This window comes from Penicillium vulpinum (assembly GCF_028829585.1).
Source record: "Penicillium vulpinum strain IBT 29486 chromosome Unknown utg000003l_segment0_segment0, whole genome shotgun sequence".
Taxonomy (NCBI): Eukaryota; Fungi; Ascomycota; class Eurotiomycetes; order Eurotiales; family Aspergillaceae; genus Penicillium; species Penicillium vulpinum.
This window is the reverse complement of record NW_026643243.1, coordinates 7,328,427-7,342,992: the sequence shown is the minus strand read 5'-3', so window position 1 is coordinate 7,342,992 and position 14,566 is coordinate 7,328,427. Positions and strand designations below refer to the sequence as shown.

At 47.5% G+C, this 14,566-nt stretch overlaps 7 protein-coding genes across 7 annotated transcripts; 2 read left to right on the top strand and 5 right to left on the bottom strand.

Annotated features, from left to right (window-relative positions):
* Window positions 1–1,243: 1,243 nt before the first annotated feature.
* Window positions 1,244–3,165, top strand: N7479_007821 (S53 family peptidase; the record flags this gene model as incomplete). The annotated part of the gene is made up of 3 exons (XM_057255515.1): window positions 1,244–1,352; window positions 1,410–2,380; window positions 2,440–3,165. 3 exons carry the CDS (start codon window positions 1,244–1,246, stop codon window positions 3,163–3,165), a joined length of 1,806 nt encoding a protein of 601 aa, XP_057109377.1.
* A 367-nt stretch (window positions 3,166–3,532) lies between these two features.
* N7479_007820 (uncharacterized protein) lies at window positions 3,533–4,680 on the bottom strand (the record flags this gene model as incomplete). The annotated part of the gene is made up of 5 exons (XM_057255514.1): window positions 3,533–3,723; window positions 3,780–4,004; window positions 4,078–4,185; window positions 4,266–4,578; window positions 4,630–4,680. The coding sequence occupies 5 exons, from the start codon at window positions 4,678–4,680 to the stop codon at window positions 3,533–3,535; spliced, it is 888 nt and encodes a 295-aa protein (XP_057109376.1).
* A 312-nt stretch (window positions 4,681–4,992) lies between these two features.
* Window positions 4,993–5,445, bottom strand: N7479_007819 (uncharacterized protein; the record flags this gene model as incomplete). The annotated part of the gene is made up of 1 exon (XM_057255513.1): window positions 4,993–5,445. The coding sequence occupies one exon, from the start codon at window positions 5,443–5,445 to the stop codon at window positions 4,993–4,995; it is 453 nt and encodes a 150-aa protein (XP_057109375.1).
* A 479-nt stretch (window positions 5,446–5,924) lies between these two features.
* N7479_007818 (uncharacterized protein) lies at window positions 5,925–8,166 on the bottom strand (the record flags this gene model as incomplete). Its single annotated transcript, XM_057255512.1, has 10 exons — window positions 5,925–6,269; window positions 6,328–6,413; window positions 6,471–6,760; window positions 6,846–6,870; window positions 6,922–6,952; window positions 7,008–7,403; window positions 7,452–7,529; window positions 7,582–7,854; window positions 7,914–7,966; window positions 8,022–8,166. 10 exons carry the CDS (start codon window positions 8,164–8,166, stop codon window positions 5,925–5,927), a joined length of 1,722 nt encoding a protein of 573 aa, XP_057109374.1.
* Window positions 8,167–9,578: 1,412 nt separating this feature from the next.
* N7479_007817 (uncharacterized protein) lies at window positions 9,579–10,016 on the bottom strand (the record flags this gene model as incomplete). The annotated part of the gene is made up of 2 exons (XM_057255511.1): window positions 9,579–9,783; window positions 9,841–10,016. 2 exons carry the CDS (start codon window positions 10,014–10,016, stop codon window positions 9,579–9,581), a joined length of 381 nt encoding a protein of 126 aa, XP_057109373.1.
* A 1,050-nt stretch (window positions 10,017–11,066) lies between these two features.
* Window positions 11,067–12,128, top strand: N7479_007816 (Acyl-CoA N-acyltransferase; the record flags this gene model as incomplete). Its single annotated transcript, XM_057255510.1, has 1 exon — window positions 11,067–12,128. The coding sequence occupies one exon, from the start codon at window positions 11,067–11,069 to the stop codon at window positions 12,126–12,128; it is 1,062 nt and encodes a 353-aa protein (XP_057109372.1).
* Window positions 12,129–12,400: 272 nt separating this feature from the next.
* On the bottom strand, window positions 12,401–13,861 carry N7479_007815 (uncharacterized protein; the record flags this gene model as incomplete). The annotated part of the gene is made up of 5 exons (XM_057255509.1): window positions 12,401–12,585; window positions 12,655–12,820; window positions 12,882–13,183; window positions 13,237–13,559; window positions 13,614–13,861. The coding sequence occupies 5 exons, from the start codon at window positions 13,859–13,861 to the stop codon at window positions 12,401–12,403; spliced, it is 1,224 nt and encodes a 407-aa protein (XP_057109371.1).
* Window positions 13,862–14,566: the final 705 nt, after the last annotated feature.

The window sequence follows — 14,566 nt, the reverse complement described above, 5'->3', positions numbered from 1 at the left end:
TGCATACGAAATTTGGCACAGTCACGGGGTAGTGCCGGACCCCCGACCCAAGACGTGCATTTTAATATAAACTGGACAACACAACGTTGCAGGACACTTCGGGCCAATGGGGACTGTTATCTAGACCCCTGATAGGTATCCCACAACCAAGCGTGCCGAAGTCTTCGCTGCTCGGTACATCTTCTCATCTCACAAAGCATTCTTGCCCAGCCCTTTTTACTCTAAGATGACACATCATACTGAAGCTCCAGGACTGCCAAGGGAGATCGAGTTCACCAGCCACATCTGTGTCAGTGCCTGAATCATGACCTTGGTATACTGGAATGATTGGCCCCAGCCTCTGCACAGCAATGCAAACAAAATCGATATTCGGCGTGCGACATGCTGCATCTCAACGCCACAGAAGCCTAGCGTCCATCCTTCCAAGATTGTCTTAATTCTTGATGAGATAGTCTAATTGGCTGCTAGCTGGTCCAACACTGCATGATCGCCGACCTTTCCCCCCTCGAGAGGCTTGGCAAGTTCAAATGATTTTTGAACATTGAACACATCTTCCAGTCGATTCCCATCAGATTGAATAATAGGTGAAGATGTTGAAATGTGGACTTCCTATAAATCAGAGCCAGAGCTTGTCTCGTTTTTAGAGTCAAATCATCCAGCCACCCGACAAAACAAGCCCCTAACGCCCCTCACATTGTTTCCACCAAACAGAGTGGATCAACCCCTGCAGATCATCAACGGACCCCGACGGACGCACCCAATGTCACAATGGGATAGAGGGATTATGAATCTTCAGATAGTCACATTACTATGAGTTTTGTGGTTACTTGAGTCGGGAAAAGCCGTTGGTCGTGACGATGCAAGTAACCAGATCCAGAAGATTCAGTCCCAGCCGCTGTTAGCGATGTATTTAGAACTGTCTCACCAAATGGACGTCCATCAAGGGCCCACTGGACCTGTGGAACTTGATAGCAATGCCAAGGGAGTGACGTGAAACTCCCGATTCAGGAACTCTGTCCTTGTCCCTGTTCTACTACCCTGGACTTCTTCACCACACATTCCTTGTCGCCCATTCATCCACCCCCCACCACCAATGCAACCATAATAAACACGATTTCACAGTCTTTACCCCTCTTTGTGCTTGATAGTATTTGTTGAAGTATTTATACTTCCTGTATTCGCGGTGAAGGGGCCCTGATCGGTGTCTGATAGATAGGGTGTCCTCATATCCCTCAGTTTTATCATGATTGTATCTCTATTTAACCGCGGCGCGTTGTCGCTCGCGGTTTTGTCGCTTCTCGCGTCATCTGCTGCAGCTGATGTGTTTGAGAGTTTGTCTGCTGTTCCTCAGGGTGAGTAACTTGCGTTCTAAACTAAACCGACAGAATTGATATACTGACCTACCATAGGATGGAGATATTCTCGCAAACCGCGTGCTGATCAGACCATGAAGCTGCAGATTGCTCTGGCACAGGGGGATACTGCCGGATTCGAACAGGCTGTGATGGACATGTCCACTCCTGATCATCCCAGCTATGGAAAACACTTCAACACCCACGAGGAGATGAAGCGTATGCTGCAGCCCAGCGCCGAGTCCGCAAACTCGATCCGTGACTGGCTCGAAAGCGCTGGTATTACCAGAATTGAACAAGATGCAGACTGGATGACCTTCTACACCACCGTGGAGACGGCAAATAAGCTGCTGGCAGCCAATTTCAATTTCTATGTCAACAGTGCCAAGCACACCGAGCGTCTTCGCACCCTCGAATACTCCGTTCCGGAGGCTCTGGTGTCACACATCAACATGATCCAGCCAACCACCCGCTTCGGCCAGATGCGCGCCAACCGGGCCATATTGCATACTCAGGTCAAGGAGACTGACGAGGCTTTCCGTTCAAACGCCATGTCCGCTACCCCGAACTGCAACAGCATCATCACTCCCCAGTGTCTCAAGGACATTTACAATGTCAGCGACTACAAGGCCAGCAGCACCATCGGAAACAAGGTCGGGTTTGCCAGCTACCTGGAGGAGTATGCACGCTACTCTGATCTGCAACTATTTGAGAAAAATGTTGCGCCCTCTGCCGCGGGCCAGAACTTCACCGTTGTCCAGTATAACGGCGGTGGTAATGATCAACATGCGAGCTCTGACAGCAGCGAGGCGAATCTCGACTTGCAGTACATCGTTGGAGTCAGCTCTCCTGTTCCCGTTACCGAGTTTAGCGTTGGCGGTCGTGGTCTACTTGTTCCCGACCTCGACCAGCCAGACCCAAATGATAACAACAACGAGCCGTACCTTGAGTTCCTCCAGAACGTGCTCAAGTTGGACAGCAAGGACCTTCCCTATGTTATTTCCACCTCTTACGGTGAGGACGAGCAGGTATGATACACGCCCAACCCCCACTCATGATTCCGTCAGTCTCTAATATCAATCCCCAGAGCGTTCCCGCGACATACGCCCGCACCGTTTGCAACATGTTCTCACAGCTTGGCAGCCGTGGTGTCTCCGTCATCTTCTCATCTGGCGACTCCGGCGTTGGCGCCGCGTGCCAGACAAACGACGGCAAGAACACGACCCACTTCCCACCCCAGTTCCCTGCCGCCTGCCCATGGGTGACCTCAGTTGGCGCGACAACCCACACCGCACCCGAGAAGGCCGTATACTTCTCGTCCGGCGGCTTCTCCGATCTCTGGGACCGCCCAACGTGGCAAGATGACGCCGTGGAAGCGTATCTCGGCACCCTGGGTGACACCTGGTCCGGCCTCTTCAACCCTGCCGGTCGCGCCTTCCCCGATGTCACAGCCCAAGGCCAAAACTACGCTATCTACAATAAGGGCTCGTTGACCAGCGTCGACGGTACCTCCTGCTCGGCACCTGCCTTTGCTGGAATCATCGCCCTCCTCAACGACGCCCGCATTAAGGCCAGCCAAGCGCCCATGGGATTCCTCAATCCCTGGCTGTACTCGACCGGCCGCAGTGGCCTGAAGGATATTGTCGATGGCAGCAGCACGGGTTGCGATGGAAACGGTCGTTTCGGCGGTGCTAGTAACGGTGGGCCGGCCGTTCCAGGTGCTAGCTGGAACGCTACTAAGGGCTGGGACCCTGTTTCTGGTCTTGGATCGCCTAACTTTGGTATCATGCGCGAGCTTGCGATCGCTAAGTAGGTTGAGTCTTGCATGAAGATGTGGTGCATGGCCCAAGTTTCACATTGTGATTGATCTCGACCGGTTGGAAACTTCCGGTATGCATGCATGCTAGTTAGATACACATAGATCCTTTTCTATTTTGTGAATATAAAAATCTTGTGGCTGTTGTGAGATATGTGATTTTTTTTCCATTGTGGCTTTCTATTGCTTACTACTAGCCTAGGCGTGAGGCACTGCGTACAAGGAAACTTCTACTATAAGGCTCCTTGCGTACAAGAGGGATATATTCCTTTCATGCATATAATCAGTGGACTTGGCAAAACAGGCTTGATGAAATACACTATTTGCAAATCCATTGGAGTAGAATGTTCATACTGTATACTCTTTATTCATTGAACACAGGCTCAGACTTCTCAATATCCTGCTTGCTCAAACACCACTTGTCCTGCAACGCGGGATCAAGGCTCGAAGCATAGACATCCTTGGGCCACCATTCACCCCAGCTAGTCAAGAGAATCTGTTCCGGATCAGCGGGGAGATTATCGGCCGTGACGGCGCGGAGGATATTCTGGGCACCTATTGATCGTTAGATATCGTCTTCTAATCAAAAATTCAAATCCAAAGATGCTTACCCTCTGGCACGGTCTTGGCATCGGGCATATCCATGGACAATCCTAAGCCCGATTTCTGGGCAAGCTTAGTGTTGGGGATGAGACCCGGTGAAACAGCCACGACTTTGCAATCTGGGAGACTACGACGCCAGTAGTGTGCACCCAGAAGCTGGGCGAATTTCGATGCACTGTACACTACTCTTGCGTCCGCACCAGAGTTTGCTTTTAGGTCAACATCAAGAGTGCCTAATATGAAGTTAGTATTGTAAAAAAAACTTCGCTTTTAGCGACACGGCTAGAAAGATGGAACGAAACTTACTTGGGTCGCCTCCTCTCACATTACGAATTGCACCTGAAGATACAATGACGATACGTGAGTGCGAGGCAGACAGGATTCCAGCAAATTGGTGAGTCAGATAATGCTGGGCTGGGTTGCGATTCAAGATTGATTAGCTCTAACCTCCTAGACTCTTCTTTTTAGTAGTCGATGGGCAAACTTTAACTTACATAGATGATTTACTACGTACGACTCGCACCATTGCGAGCCATGAGGTCCTGGTCCATCGGCGCTGGTAGCTAAGCCCGCAACGAGGAAAAGATAATTCAATGGCCTTTGACCCAATTCAGAGAGGGCTTGCTTGGCAAAGGACTGCACGCTTTTAAGATTCAAAAGATCCAGGGGCAAGATAGAGATGCTGTGCTTTGAAGTGTCGAATTTCAAACCATCATATGCAACACGTGTCTTCTCTGTGTCACGAACGCCCAGAATGAAGCTGTATGGCTGTGACTGCTGGAGTAACTGCTTGATTACTTCGAATCCCTGTGATCATGTTAGTTGGAGTCTGAATATTGCAAGGGAATGCGGTTTTACCAATCCCGAGGAGGTGCCAGTGGCGATGACAGTTTTTGCGATTGAGGACATTCTTGGATGCAGCTGATACTAGTGATATCTAACAGAGCAATAGGACATCGATGTCAATGGAGGGGTAGAAGGTGAGCTGATTTACCCCCGGGTAACGTGATGACATAATGGGCAATATGATGACCATAACTAGTAGTACAGTGAGTTGATTAATATCAAATACTACTTTACATTAAAAGAATATCTCCCCCAGACAATAGGAAGTAAGAAAACACGGTCGCTCATGCACTAGAAGAAAAGAATATCAAAACAGCCTTCGAAGCCTCCGGTGGGTGGATCAAGAAATAACAAGCCTCTCATCTGTAAATGTGGTCAAGCAATGATAGCCATAAAAGTAGAACCGAGAAGGAGTGCAATAAATCCAAGACTAGACTTGGAGACTGACTGGTTCGCAATAGCAGCGTTCGTGGAAGTCGAGGTAGGATACGAGTCTCTGTGAGTGCCCGTGGAGGTGGATCTGGCGCGTGTAGCAGTAGCAGTCGCATTGGAAGCAGCATTGCAGAAGACGACATGATCATTGCCGCGTCTGTTGGTGAGGCAGGACTGGAGCTCGTTGACCTCCTGGCCCTGGGCGAGACAGTAGATACCACAGTCGTTGTCATATTTGAAGATCTTCGCGCGCTTGCAGCACGACTCCATCACATCGGTCATGTTCCCACTGACAACAGCCGCACAGGCCGCATCTGTGGTGGGGATCTGCCAGACCCTGGCGGCGCAGGCAGTGCCGGTTGCACTCGCGCCCGAGGTGGTAGAAGTACCAGACATTTTAGATTGTGGGGGGTCTGGTAGATCTGGGGATAGTTTTGAGTTTTAGTTTGAAGTGACAGAAAAGAAACGAAAAGCGAAGAAACAAGAAGGGTTATCCTATCCAAGACATAGAGTGCCTTCCTTACTCCGTACTTTTTGATGTGACTGGTAGCATTCAGCCTTAACCCCCTATTCCTATACATAGTAGTAGAGGTGAGCTATAGCCATTCATTTTGGTCTTTTTGCTCGGCTTTTTTATCTCGTTTCAAAAGTATATTTCATCAGCTGCATATGATATGTGTTATGCATTTCCAAATCTGCGTACAGAGTGCGGAGTACAGGTAAGGAGGAAAGAAAGTTCAGATTTACTCCGTATAGTACTCCGTATAGGAATTAATATGTGATGCAGGTATCGAACATGTCGACCTCTTGTTGATCTTATCCTGAAAGAGCTGCTTGCCAACGCTTCCTTCATGGCCAAAGCAACTTGGCTCCATTTAATTATTCGGGCTTGGCACAACGTCCTCGTGCTTCGAGACCTCGACTTTGCTCTCATCCATAATAGCCTCAGTGTGCTTCTCATCAGCAGGCTCTGCCCCGACAAGGGCAAGAAGCCCGATTTCACGTTCGATTCGGTGCTTACGTCCAATATCGGCAGCTGCTAACCCGACTGATCCGAACAATTCGTCCATCTCCTCAAGAGTGCGACCTTTGGTTTCGGGTACTAGGAAGATGACATAGAACACCGCGATAGTTGTGATGCATCCAAAGAAAATGAAAGCACCAAAGTTGCTTTTTTCGAGGAACGGAGATGTAGCAGTGCCGACTGCAAAATTGTTCAACTGCAGAATACCCAGTTAGAGATTTCTAATGAACCCGATAGTTCATCTCGCCACTTACCCAGTTACTACTACCGCCAATACTGACGCCCTTGGCACGCATGCTGAGCGGGAATACCTCAGAGGTAACAATCCACGCAACGGGTCCTGCAGTGGAACAATGGTCAGCAGAGTCTACCCAGGCAAGGAGTACAAAGCACATACCCCATGAGTAGGCGAAGTTGATGACAAAAATCCAAACGAAGACAATAGCAACCCAGCCAGCGGCTGAGTGTTCTTCAAAGCTACCGTCGTACGCGCCAATGATACCCGCGACAATAAAATGACAGGACGCCATTCCAATGGCGCCAGCAATCAAGATCTTCTTTCGTCCAATCTTGTCAACCCACAGGACTGCAGGGATGGTGAAAACGAATTCGAAAATTCCAACAACACCGGTGGCGAGTAGTGAGATTGTGTTGCCGCCTATCTGCATCTCCTTGAAGATGAATGGCCTGTGGAAGTGTCAGCAGGTGAGCTCATCAAGAAACATATGGGATCGAATTATGTATCTTCCATATTTTCCGTCACTGAACTTACGCATAATAGTTAATTGCATTGATACCTATATAATGTTAATGATGGGATTCGAGATTCAAGATTTCGCATGTCTTACCATTCCATTGTTGGAACACCATAACCATGCACTATTGATATCATCAGCAATATTCATTGCAGTACCACATGAGACAGAAAGCGTACCGCTGTTGCCGTGCGCTTAAAGAGGGACTTGTCAGTGATCAATGACATGTAATCATGCAGTCCGATCTTGAAGCGGCTGGAAAACGAATCATCCTGCCAGTCGGGATACTTCTCGGCAGCGGTCTCTCGTTCAAAGAGGTACAAACTCTTGATCTCAAGGAATTCAATGCGAACAAGCATATCATCTGGAGGTGCATTGCGCAAGCGGGCCAGTGTTTCTAGGCATTCTTCCTCGCGACCGGTGTTCATTAGATGACGGGGGGACTGTGGCATGAACATCATCATACCCACAGCCAAAACGACCGCGGGTAGGATTTGAATACAGACTGGGATCAGCCATGCAGCATCCGATTGGTTTGCCCCCGTTCCGCCAATATAATTTGTTCCATAGCCAATCTGCAAACGTCAGGACTGAGAGATTTTACGAGTATAGACATGACATACCCAGAAGCTGACCATAATTCCAAAAGTGATGGCGAGTTGCTGCACAGCAACGAGCGAGCCACGAATCTCCGGTGGTGCCTTCCGCCTTCGTTAGCCCTTTCCCCTTTTCAAACTCATTGCATTCACTCACCAACTCTGCATTGTACAGAGGCACAACCATACTCAGACTACCAACACCCAGACCAGTCACGAATCGACCACCGAAGACAAAATCTTTGTTCTCCGTACAGGCTTGAACAATGACACCGACGCAGAAAACCGCCACGGCAACCAAAACAGTGAGACGACGACCGAGCGCATCGGCGAGATATCCGTTCGCTAATGTTCCTACCCAAGCACCAAGTTCCAGGATAGACGTGAGCATTCCTTGTTTAATACCCGTTTCTTTCGCATAACCTTCAGTCTACGTGTGAAGAGGCGTTAGCAGTGCAAAATGGGGGGCTCAACGAGAGAGGGACATACCGCTGCCTGGAACGCCGGCATTGTCAGAACTTGAGCGAACATTCCCTGGTTGTCTGGATAATATCAGATTCTATTCAAGAGTACATTGACTTGGCTCCGTCGACTTACATCCATACACCAGGCCTCCTAATGATGCGAAAAGTCCAATACATGTTGTCTTTTTGTTGCTGATCAGACCCTTGAACCCATTTTTGCCTGCAAGATCAGCACGTCTGGCCGAGATGGCCGTCTCTCCCGCCAGAGGAGCCACCATTGTGTATCACGACAAAGACCGTCAAGGATGGGTAATACAAAATACCTCAATTTGAGGTGGGTAATGAAAATAAGAAGAGGATAGCAAATACCCGGGATAAATGCCTGCACGTTCTTACGTATTGACCGGGGATCTGTGATTATTTATTCGCCTGCGTCCGGATAATGGGCTCAAACCAACCCAAGTTTCCCTGGGAAATTAGCCCGCATGGGGGCAATATTGAGAATTGAAAACTGAAAATATGAGGTAATCGGCCCAATCAGCCCAGTTGTGACCAAATTTCGTGGTCCCCTCTTCTCCTCAAGCCGTGTGGGCAGGTATGATCGGCTGGGAGACGGGAAAGGCTCGACTAGCGTGGTATTGGCTCTACAAGACCGTCGGTGGCTGCAATAACATTGGGTCGTGCATGATGGGCGTTCGGCCATGATTTAACCGGTAGTCTTAGCCAGAGACCCTGAAACGGCTGGATAAAATTCACATCCTCTAAACCAGAGAGTCCCCGGGTTGGCATCTGCCGGCGAAAGGATTCGGGCAAGCTCCACCGGATGGAGACATTCTATTCCGGGGACCCCGCGCGTTTCAAAACCTGGAGATTCATAAAAAAATCTCAACAGGCAAATCTCATTTGGTCCACGGAAAGTTGTATACAATTTACTACTCGAGATTATGATACCTCAAAGGCAAAACCCCTGGAATCCTCCAAAATTTCTGAGGCAAAGGCTGATAATTTGACATGAAGTCAAGTGCATTTCCACATCGGAACTTGTGAACCGGTTGAATTGCTTTGATTTAGCCTGTTTAACCCCTGTTTTCATACCCACTGACCGCGCGCCACCATATTTGATCCCTGTACATCGGCTTCCGGCGGGTGGTCATGCTGTCGGTCATCCGTTCAACTACATGCTTTGAATGTGGAACTCCGGATTAGCCGGCAATATATTTGTATATGTCGATGAATATCGGCATGTGGATAAACAGGAACCTTATGTCGTGTTATGCTTTTCTCCAGCACCCCAGAACCCCAGAATTCATCCAAAGCCCGGGTTAGGATATTTCTCGGCTTCTCCCGGAGATTGATCGGCTGTGAACTGTAAGGACGAGACCTATCTCTTGGCGCAATAAGCACCCGTAGGGTAACTGTGGATTCAAGGGTTTCTAGATGCTTGAACTATGGCTTTTCTACAGTCTCCACTTTATTCTCGTGGCTAACCCCGACGATATCTAACACGCGCTTGGCCTCGGGCCATTCAATCGAGAACTCCCGATGCCCTAGTTCTTCGATGTGAGTTCATATAGGCCATTAAAGTGGAATGGTATCATTTAGTCCTCAATATACGGAATATACAATCTTCAAATCCGCCCCTTTGAGTAGGGCCTCTCACGGATGAATCACTAGTACATATCTCCCAGTCTTATATGTATAGATCCCACACAAGTGCTGCAGCATTCACCAGCCCCATACAAACTTCAAAGACCGCAACCCGAGTCCAAGCACCGCCATTCTGGTAAAACACATACCCGGCAAAAAAGCGACCAGGCAGAGAAGCAACCATCATCGGGATATTGCGCTGGTAGCTGGCAATGGCGTAGATCATCGCCGTAGAAAGAGACGTCACACTGTGACATTTGCGATGAGTATTTAACACCAAGTCAAGTAAAGTATTGAAAGCTCACCCTATGCATCGGACTGTATGACTGGGAACTCCGGCCAGCGGAGAGTCCGAGAGGTTCGATGCAGCGGAAGGATACGCCAAGGTGTAGACGGCATTGGCCAGGAGAAAGGCGCCTTGAGCGCCAAATACGACGCTCAACACGCCAGGTGTACGGAGACCAATGTTTTGCATTGTCATAATGCTTGTTATTATTCTTTGGTTTTGTTTGAATTTTCTTTCAAACTAAATGTTGCTCATTCCGAGTGGGGAGCTTTTACGTTTCGCTCTCCGGTTTTCCCCGGCTGAACTTCAGTTTTGACCTAACATGTCTCTATGTAGTATTCCGTAGATTATATGGCAGTATTTTAGCTTGCGATGTTGATCTGATTTAGCCTATTGTTTGAATCTCCCATTATCACATGATCGCCGTATAGGTTCGTAATAAGTACCAACCTTAGAAGAATAATAATATAGTCTAGATCATACATAGCATGTGATAGATACCTTGGTGTTTGCTGTGGTCTACAGGTAGAATGTAACGTTACTTTCAATAGGCTCATACAATCCTCTCCTCTTCATAGTTCCAAATTTTACATATCAATATTGTACTTTACGTTTCATGATCTGATCTACTAGCCAGTAGTAGTACCTCTAAAACCTACTATGTATATACTTAGGTATATCTGAGGACAGTGCCTATTCCGTGTCCCATACCTTCATCGCTCTTTCCTTCTATGCTTGTTCTTTCCTTTAAATCACTAGACACGGGCCTGATCTCCAAACAGAATTCTATTACTTATTTCCTTTCCACGTGGTTGTAAGACATGTTGCTATACGGTAGTACACCCAACGGGCCCTTGCAGATAGAAACTGTTATGTCTATGTGGTTACAGTGGCCAAGGTCATACATGACTAGAAAGTTGTGATACAGTCCTCGAGGTCTTATGTACCCCACAGATTGGCTATGCAGGTACAGTCTCTAGCTAGATAGAATTCTCAGCATACTAAACTATACCTAGGTATGAGATGATTGTACCGGGGTAGAACGCACTCTATACACAATTAAACCATCTATTGCTTATTAGTCTACAGCTCTATGGTTTGTCGCAACCTTGGCCACAATCCACCTCGATTTTGTTTGCTTTCTCCTGAAACATTGTCACGCAAACACACTGTGCAGTTCATCCCACATTGACAATCTTCGCAAACTTTCCCAGTTCTGCTCACTGACTCCTCCAAAAATTCACCATGGCGCGTATGGTAACATCTCCGTGTCTAGGAGACCACGTTACAACAACAAACTCAAAGGACACTGCTAATTCTAAAACGGTCCGCCACACAACCCCAAGTACAAGCCAGGGCGCGCACAATCCCATCGCGTCCCCGGGACAATCGACCGATGTAGCAACCGAAGACTTCGAAATCACCGCCGCACTGAACCTCATCGCCGTCTCAGTGGCTCAGCAGCGCTATCTCGCCGCCAAATCTTTCATCCTCCACCCGGCCACTCTGACTCTGGTAGCCGTGGGTTTCGCTTACAGTGTCGGTGCCGTTTACCATGACCCATCTGGATGGCCCTACATTGTTGTTATCTGTGTCACCGTGGTATCAGCCACTCTGGGTATTGTCACACGCGTGGTTATGGAGTATAACAATGAGGCTGGGAAGGTTGGAACATTGAACTGGCTGTACGGGCATGATCTTAGCAATGATGTTAGCGCCCATCAAGACCCCGCCTTCAACTCGGACAATGGAGTTACGTTTGTGCTTGTTCATCGATTCGGGGCTCGCATTGTCGGAGCGCTTGTTATTAGCATCGTCTACGGTGGAATTGAACCCAATCCGAATGCCAACACGACGATCCTCCCAACGGGCGAAGACCACCATGCCTTTATACGTGCCTGGACAGTTCAAAAGGCCTTCCGTGGGTACGGCATTGGCGCCGCGCTCCTCTACGATGCTGTCATGATCTGCTATGAGCATAAGTGGAATGGACTCCAGTTCGCGAATTCCCACGCCAACTCGCTTCGCGTCTTTCCCTGCATCTTTCACTATGACATGGATCAGGCATCTACTATGTGGAGCTCGTATCTGCGCAAGCGGACTGAGGCTTATCGTCAATCACTTGCTGCTTTAGAGGCTCGGATCCTCAACGTGGCCCTGCATACGAAGGTTAACCAGGACCCGATGGTTGATGCACAAAGGCGGTTAATTTGTACCCATGCGAAGCTGGAGGAATTGATCCGAAGATACTTCAATGTGCGTCTTGAAAAGGCAGTTGAAGCTCAGACTCGATGGAAGGAATCGTAAAGGATCATGTTCCTAGATCGGCGTTGACTATCATCTTCTACTATTGTTAGCTATCTACATGCGTGCATACTATTCTGGTAGGCAGTATGATGAGGGTAAGCTCGTTGTCATTTTGCAGATAAGACCTTGGCTGATTCAATACTCAGGTCTCTTACATAGCCTATATCTGTTGTTCTCTGAATCAATGAGCTTTCCAATGTGACTCTTGAACTGAATTTAGGAAGTACCTCCTCCTTTCTTCGGGCAGCCCAATGAAGGGATATAAGTATTTGCTAGATTCTGTTATCTAGCCATGGATCTCTGAGTAGTTGCTTGGCCGTCTTTCTATCTTCCGGTTTCCATTGAAGCATTCCTCTCATAAAATTTAAGAACATCTCTTGATTTCTTCCACTCAGACGCTCCTCGGAGGTTTCCAGTGACATTCCCCCCGGGACCTCGATTTGATTAATCCAGTGTCCTATTGAACATGTCTTTACGTCAGAGCGATACAATTTGGAATGAGCTTAAGCCATCAAGCATTTCATACCATCTTTAGTAAAGAAGTCGCGAGCTCGCTCTCCACGCTTAAGAAAATCCAAGGGAGGAGGGCCCAAGATTCCAATCACTTCAGCTAGGTGCATACGAGTGGAATAACCCTTACCATCGGGGTCCATACCAAGGAACATGTGTTTACCTTCAAACAAATCCCATATCTAGTATTTTCATGGGCTTAGTAATGTAAAAATAGAAATAATATGAGATGAGGGAGCATACCATAGCGCCAACGTTCCAAATATCAACGGGGTAGCTCCACTCGGTTTTTAACATGACTTCTGGTGATCTGTATATGGTGGGTTGAGCATCGTAATCCCTCTTTTCGTCACCCCGTACAGCTGAACCAAAGTCGCTGAGAACTGCCCTACCAAACCTTTCAGGTAACTCAAATCGTCGAGAGGCATAGATTGGCATATTCGTAACTGATTTTCGCGGCGAAGGATGCTCTAACTCGGTGTCGGTAAACCTATCAAGTATTGACATCTCTTCAAATTCCTGGAGAATATTGTCACTCTTGATATCTAGAAATGTTCGTTAATGTTCTACTTAGTGACAATACAAAATTTATACTCACCTGTATGGACGAGCTTGCATTCAGTGTGGAGATAATCAAGCGCAAGGAATACCTGCTTGAGTCCGGTCTTAAGAAGATCCTCGCTAAGTCGACGTGCCGGAGTGCGATACATTAGATCTCGAAAGCTCCCCCACATTGGTTTTTGGGCAAGACAGTGATGTCCGCTCCCTTGGTGCGAGATCGTGAATGTATCTAACGCAGTCCTCAAATGGGCATAGCCTGGGTGTGATGTGTCCCCTTGGCTCAAAGCTTTGTAAATCTGAATCTCTCCTTGGCCAGTTCCATCTCTTGTATACACCTTTAATGTGACATATTGACGGCGCCTGGTCAAATTAGCATATTTTTGCTTCAAGAAGACTCAATGGGACACGGCTTACTTGAGATCACGAGCAAGCCATACTGTGGAAGTGGTTCCGAAGCCTAACTTGCCGAGTACCTGGTACTTAGATACTAAGACGTCACCGATATTGACAGGATAGTAGTGCCCTTTCTCGAACTCTTCGAACCGCTCTTCTTCAAAGATCTGTGACCGCTTTATTACTTCGAATCCACTTGTTGGAAACCGAAGCACAGCTGAAGGGCCTCCTTTCATAGCTGTCCTTGCCCACCTGAGGAGCGAAGTCATGGTCATCGATAGTCTGAAGAAATACAGTGAAATTGAGGGTAAAATGGGCCGTTGGTCCAAGTTTCTCAATCGTTACGGAAATTTGTGATTTAGGTTATTGACAACATGTACCATGGAAGGTATACTGGAACAGCAAATCTCCTATTATCTCCGGGAAGAAGTCTGATGTATGAATGAGGAAGGAAACGGTCAGGTGATAATTGCTCCGAACAGACCCAAAGTTTAACAGTATATAAGATTGGTTACCAGGAATATCTTCTCTTCGCGTTCTTTCTATCATGAGATTAATATAATTTCCCTTTTTCAATCTTGGTTTGATCTCCGCTAACGCAATGTACAGTATGACCCGAAATATAGCGGGTCGAAACCCCTCGGAATTTATATGGTGGACAAAGTGATATCACTACTATGTATTTACTACATACTACTTGACAACGTGATACAAAATAATCCTGGAAACTTTAGAACAACGGCAATCTCGTCTTCATGAAGCTACGTATAGAGATGGCGGCAGAGAAGTAAATGATCTCCATCTTTAGCAACTTAGCAATCACTACTGGCACAAACTTTCTACCTTTACTTTTATTTGCCCTGGTTGTGTTGAAAAACATATATATTCAGATATCTGTAGAGCTAGGACACACATCTAATAAACCCATCTATAAATTCTATATTTGTACATGATTAACCCATGTGATATCACCT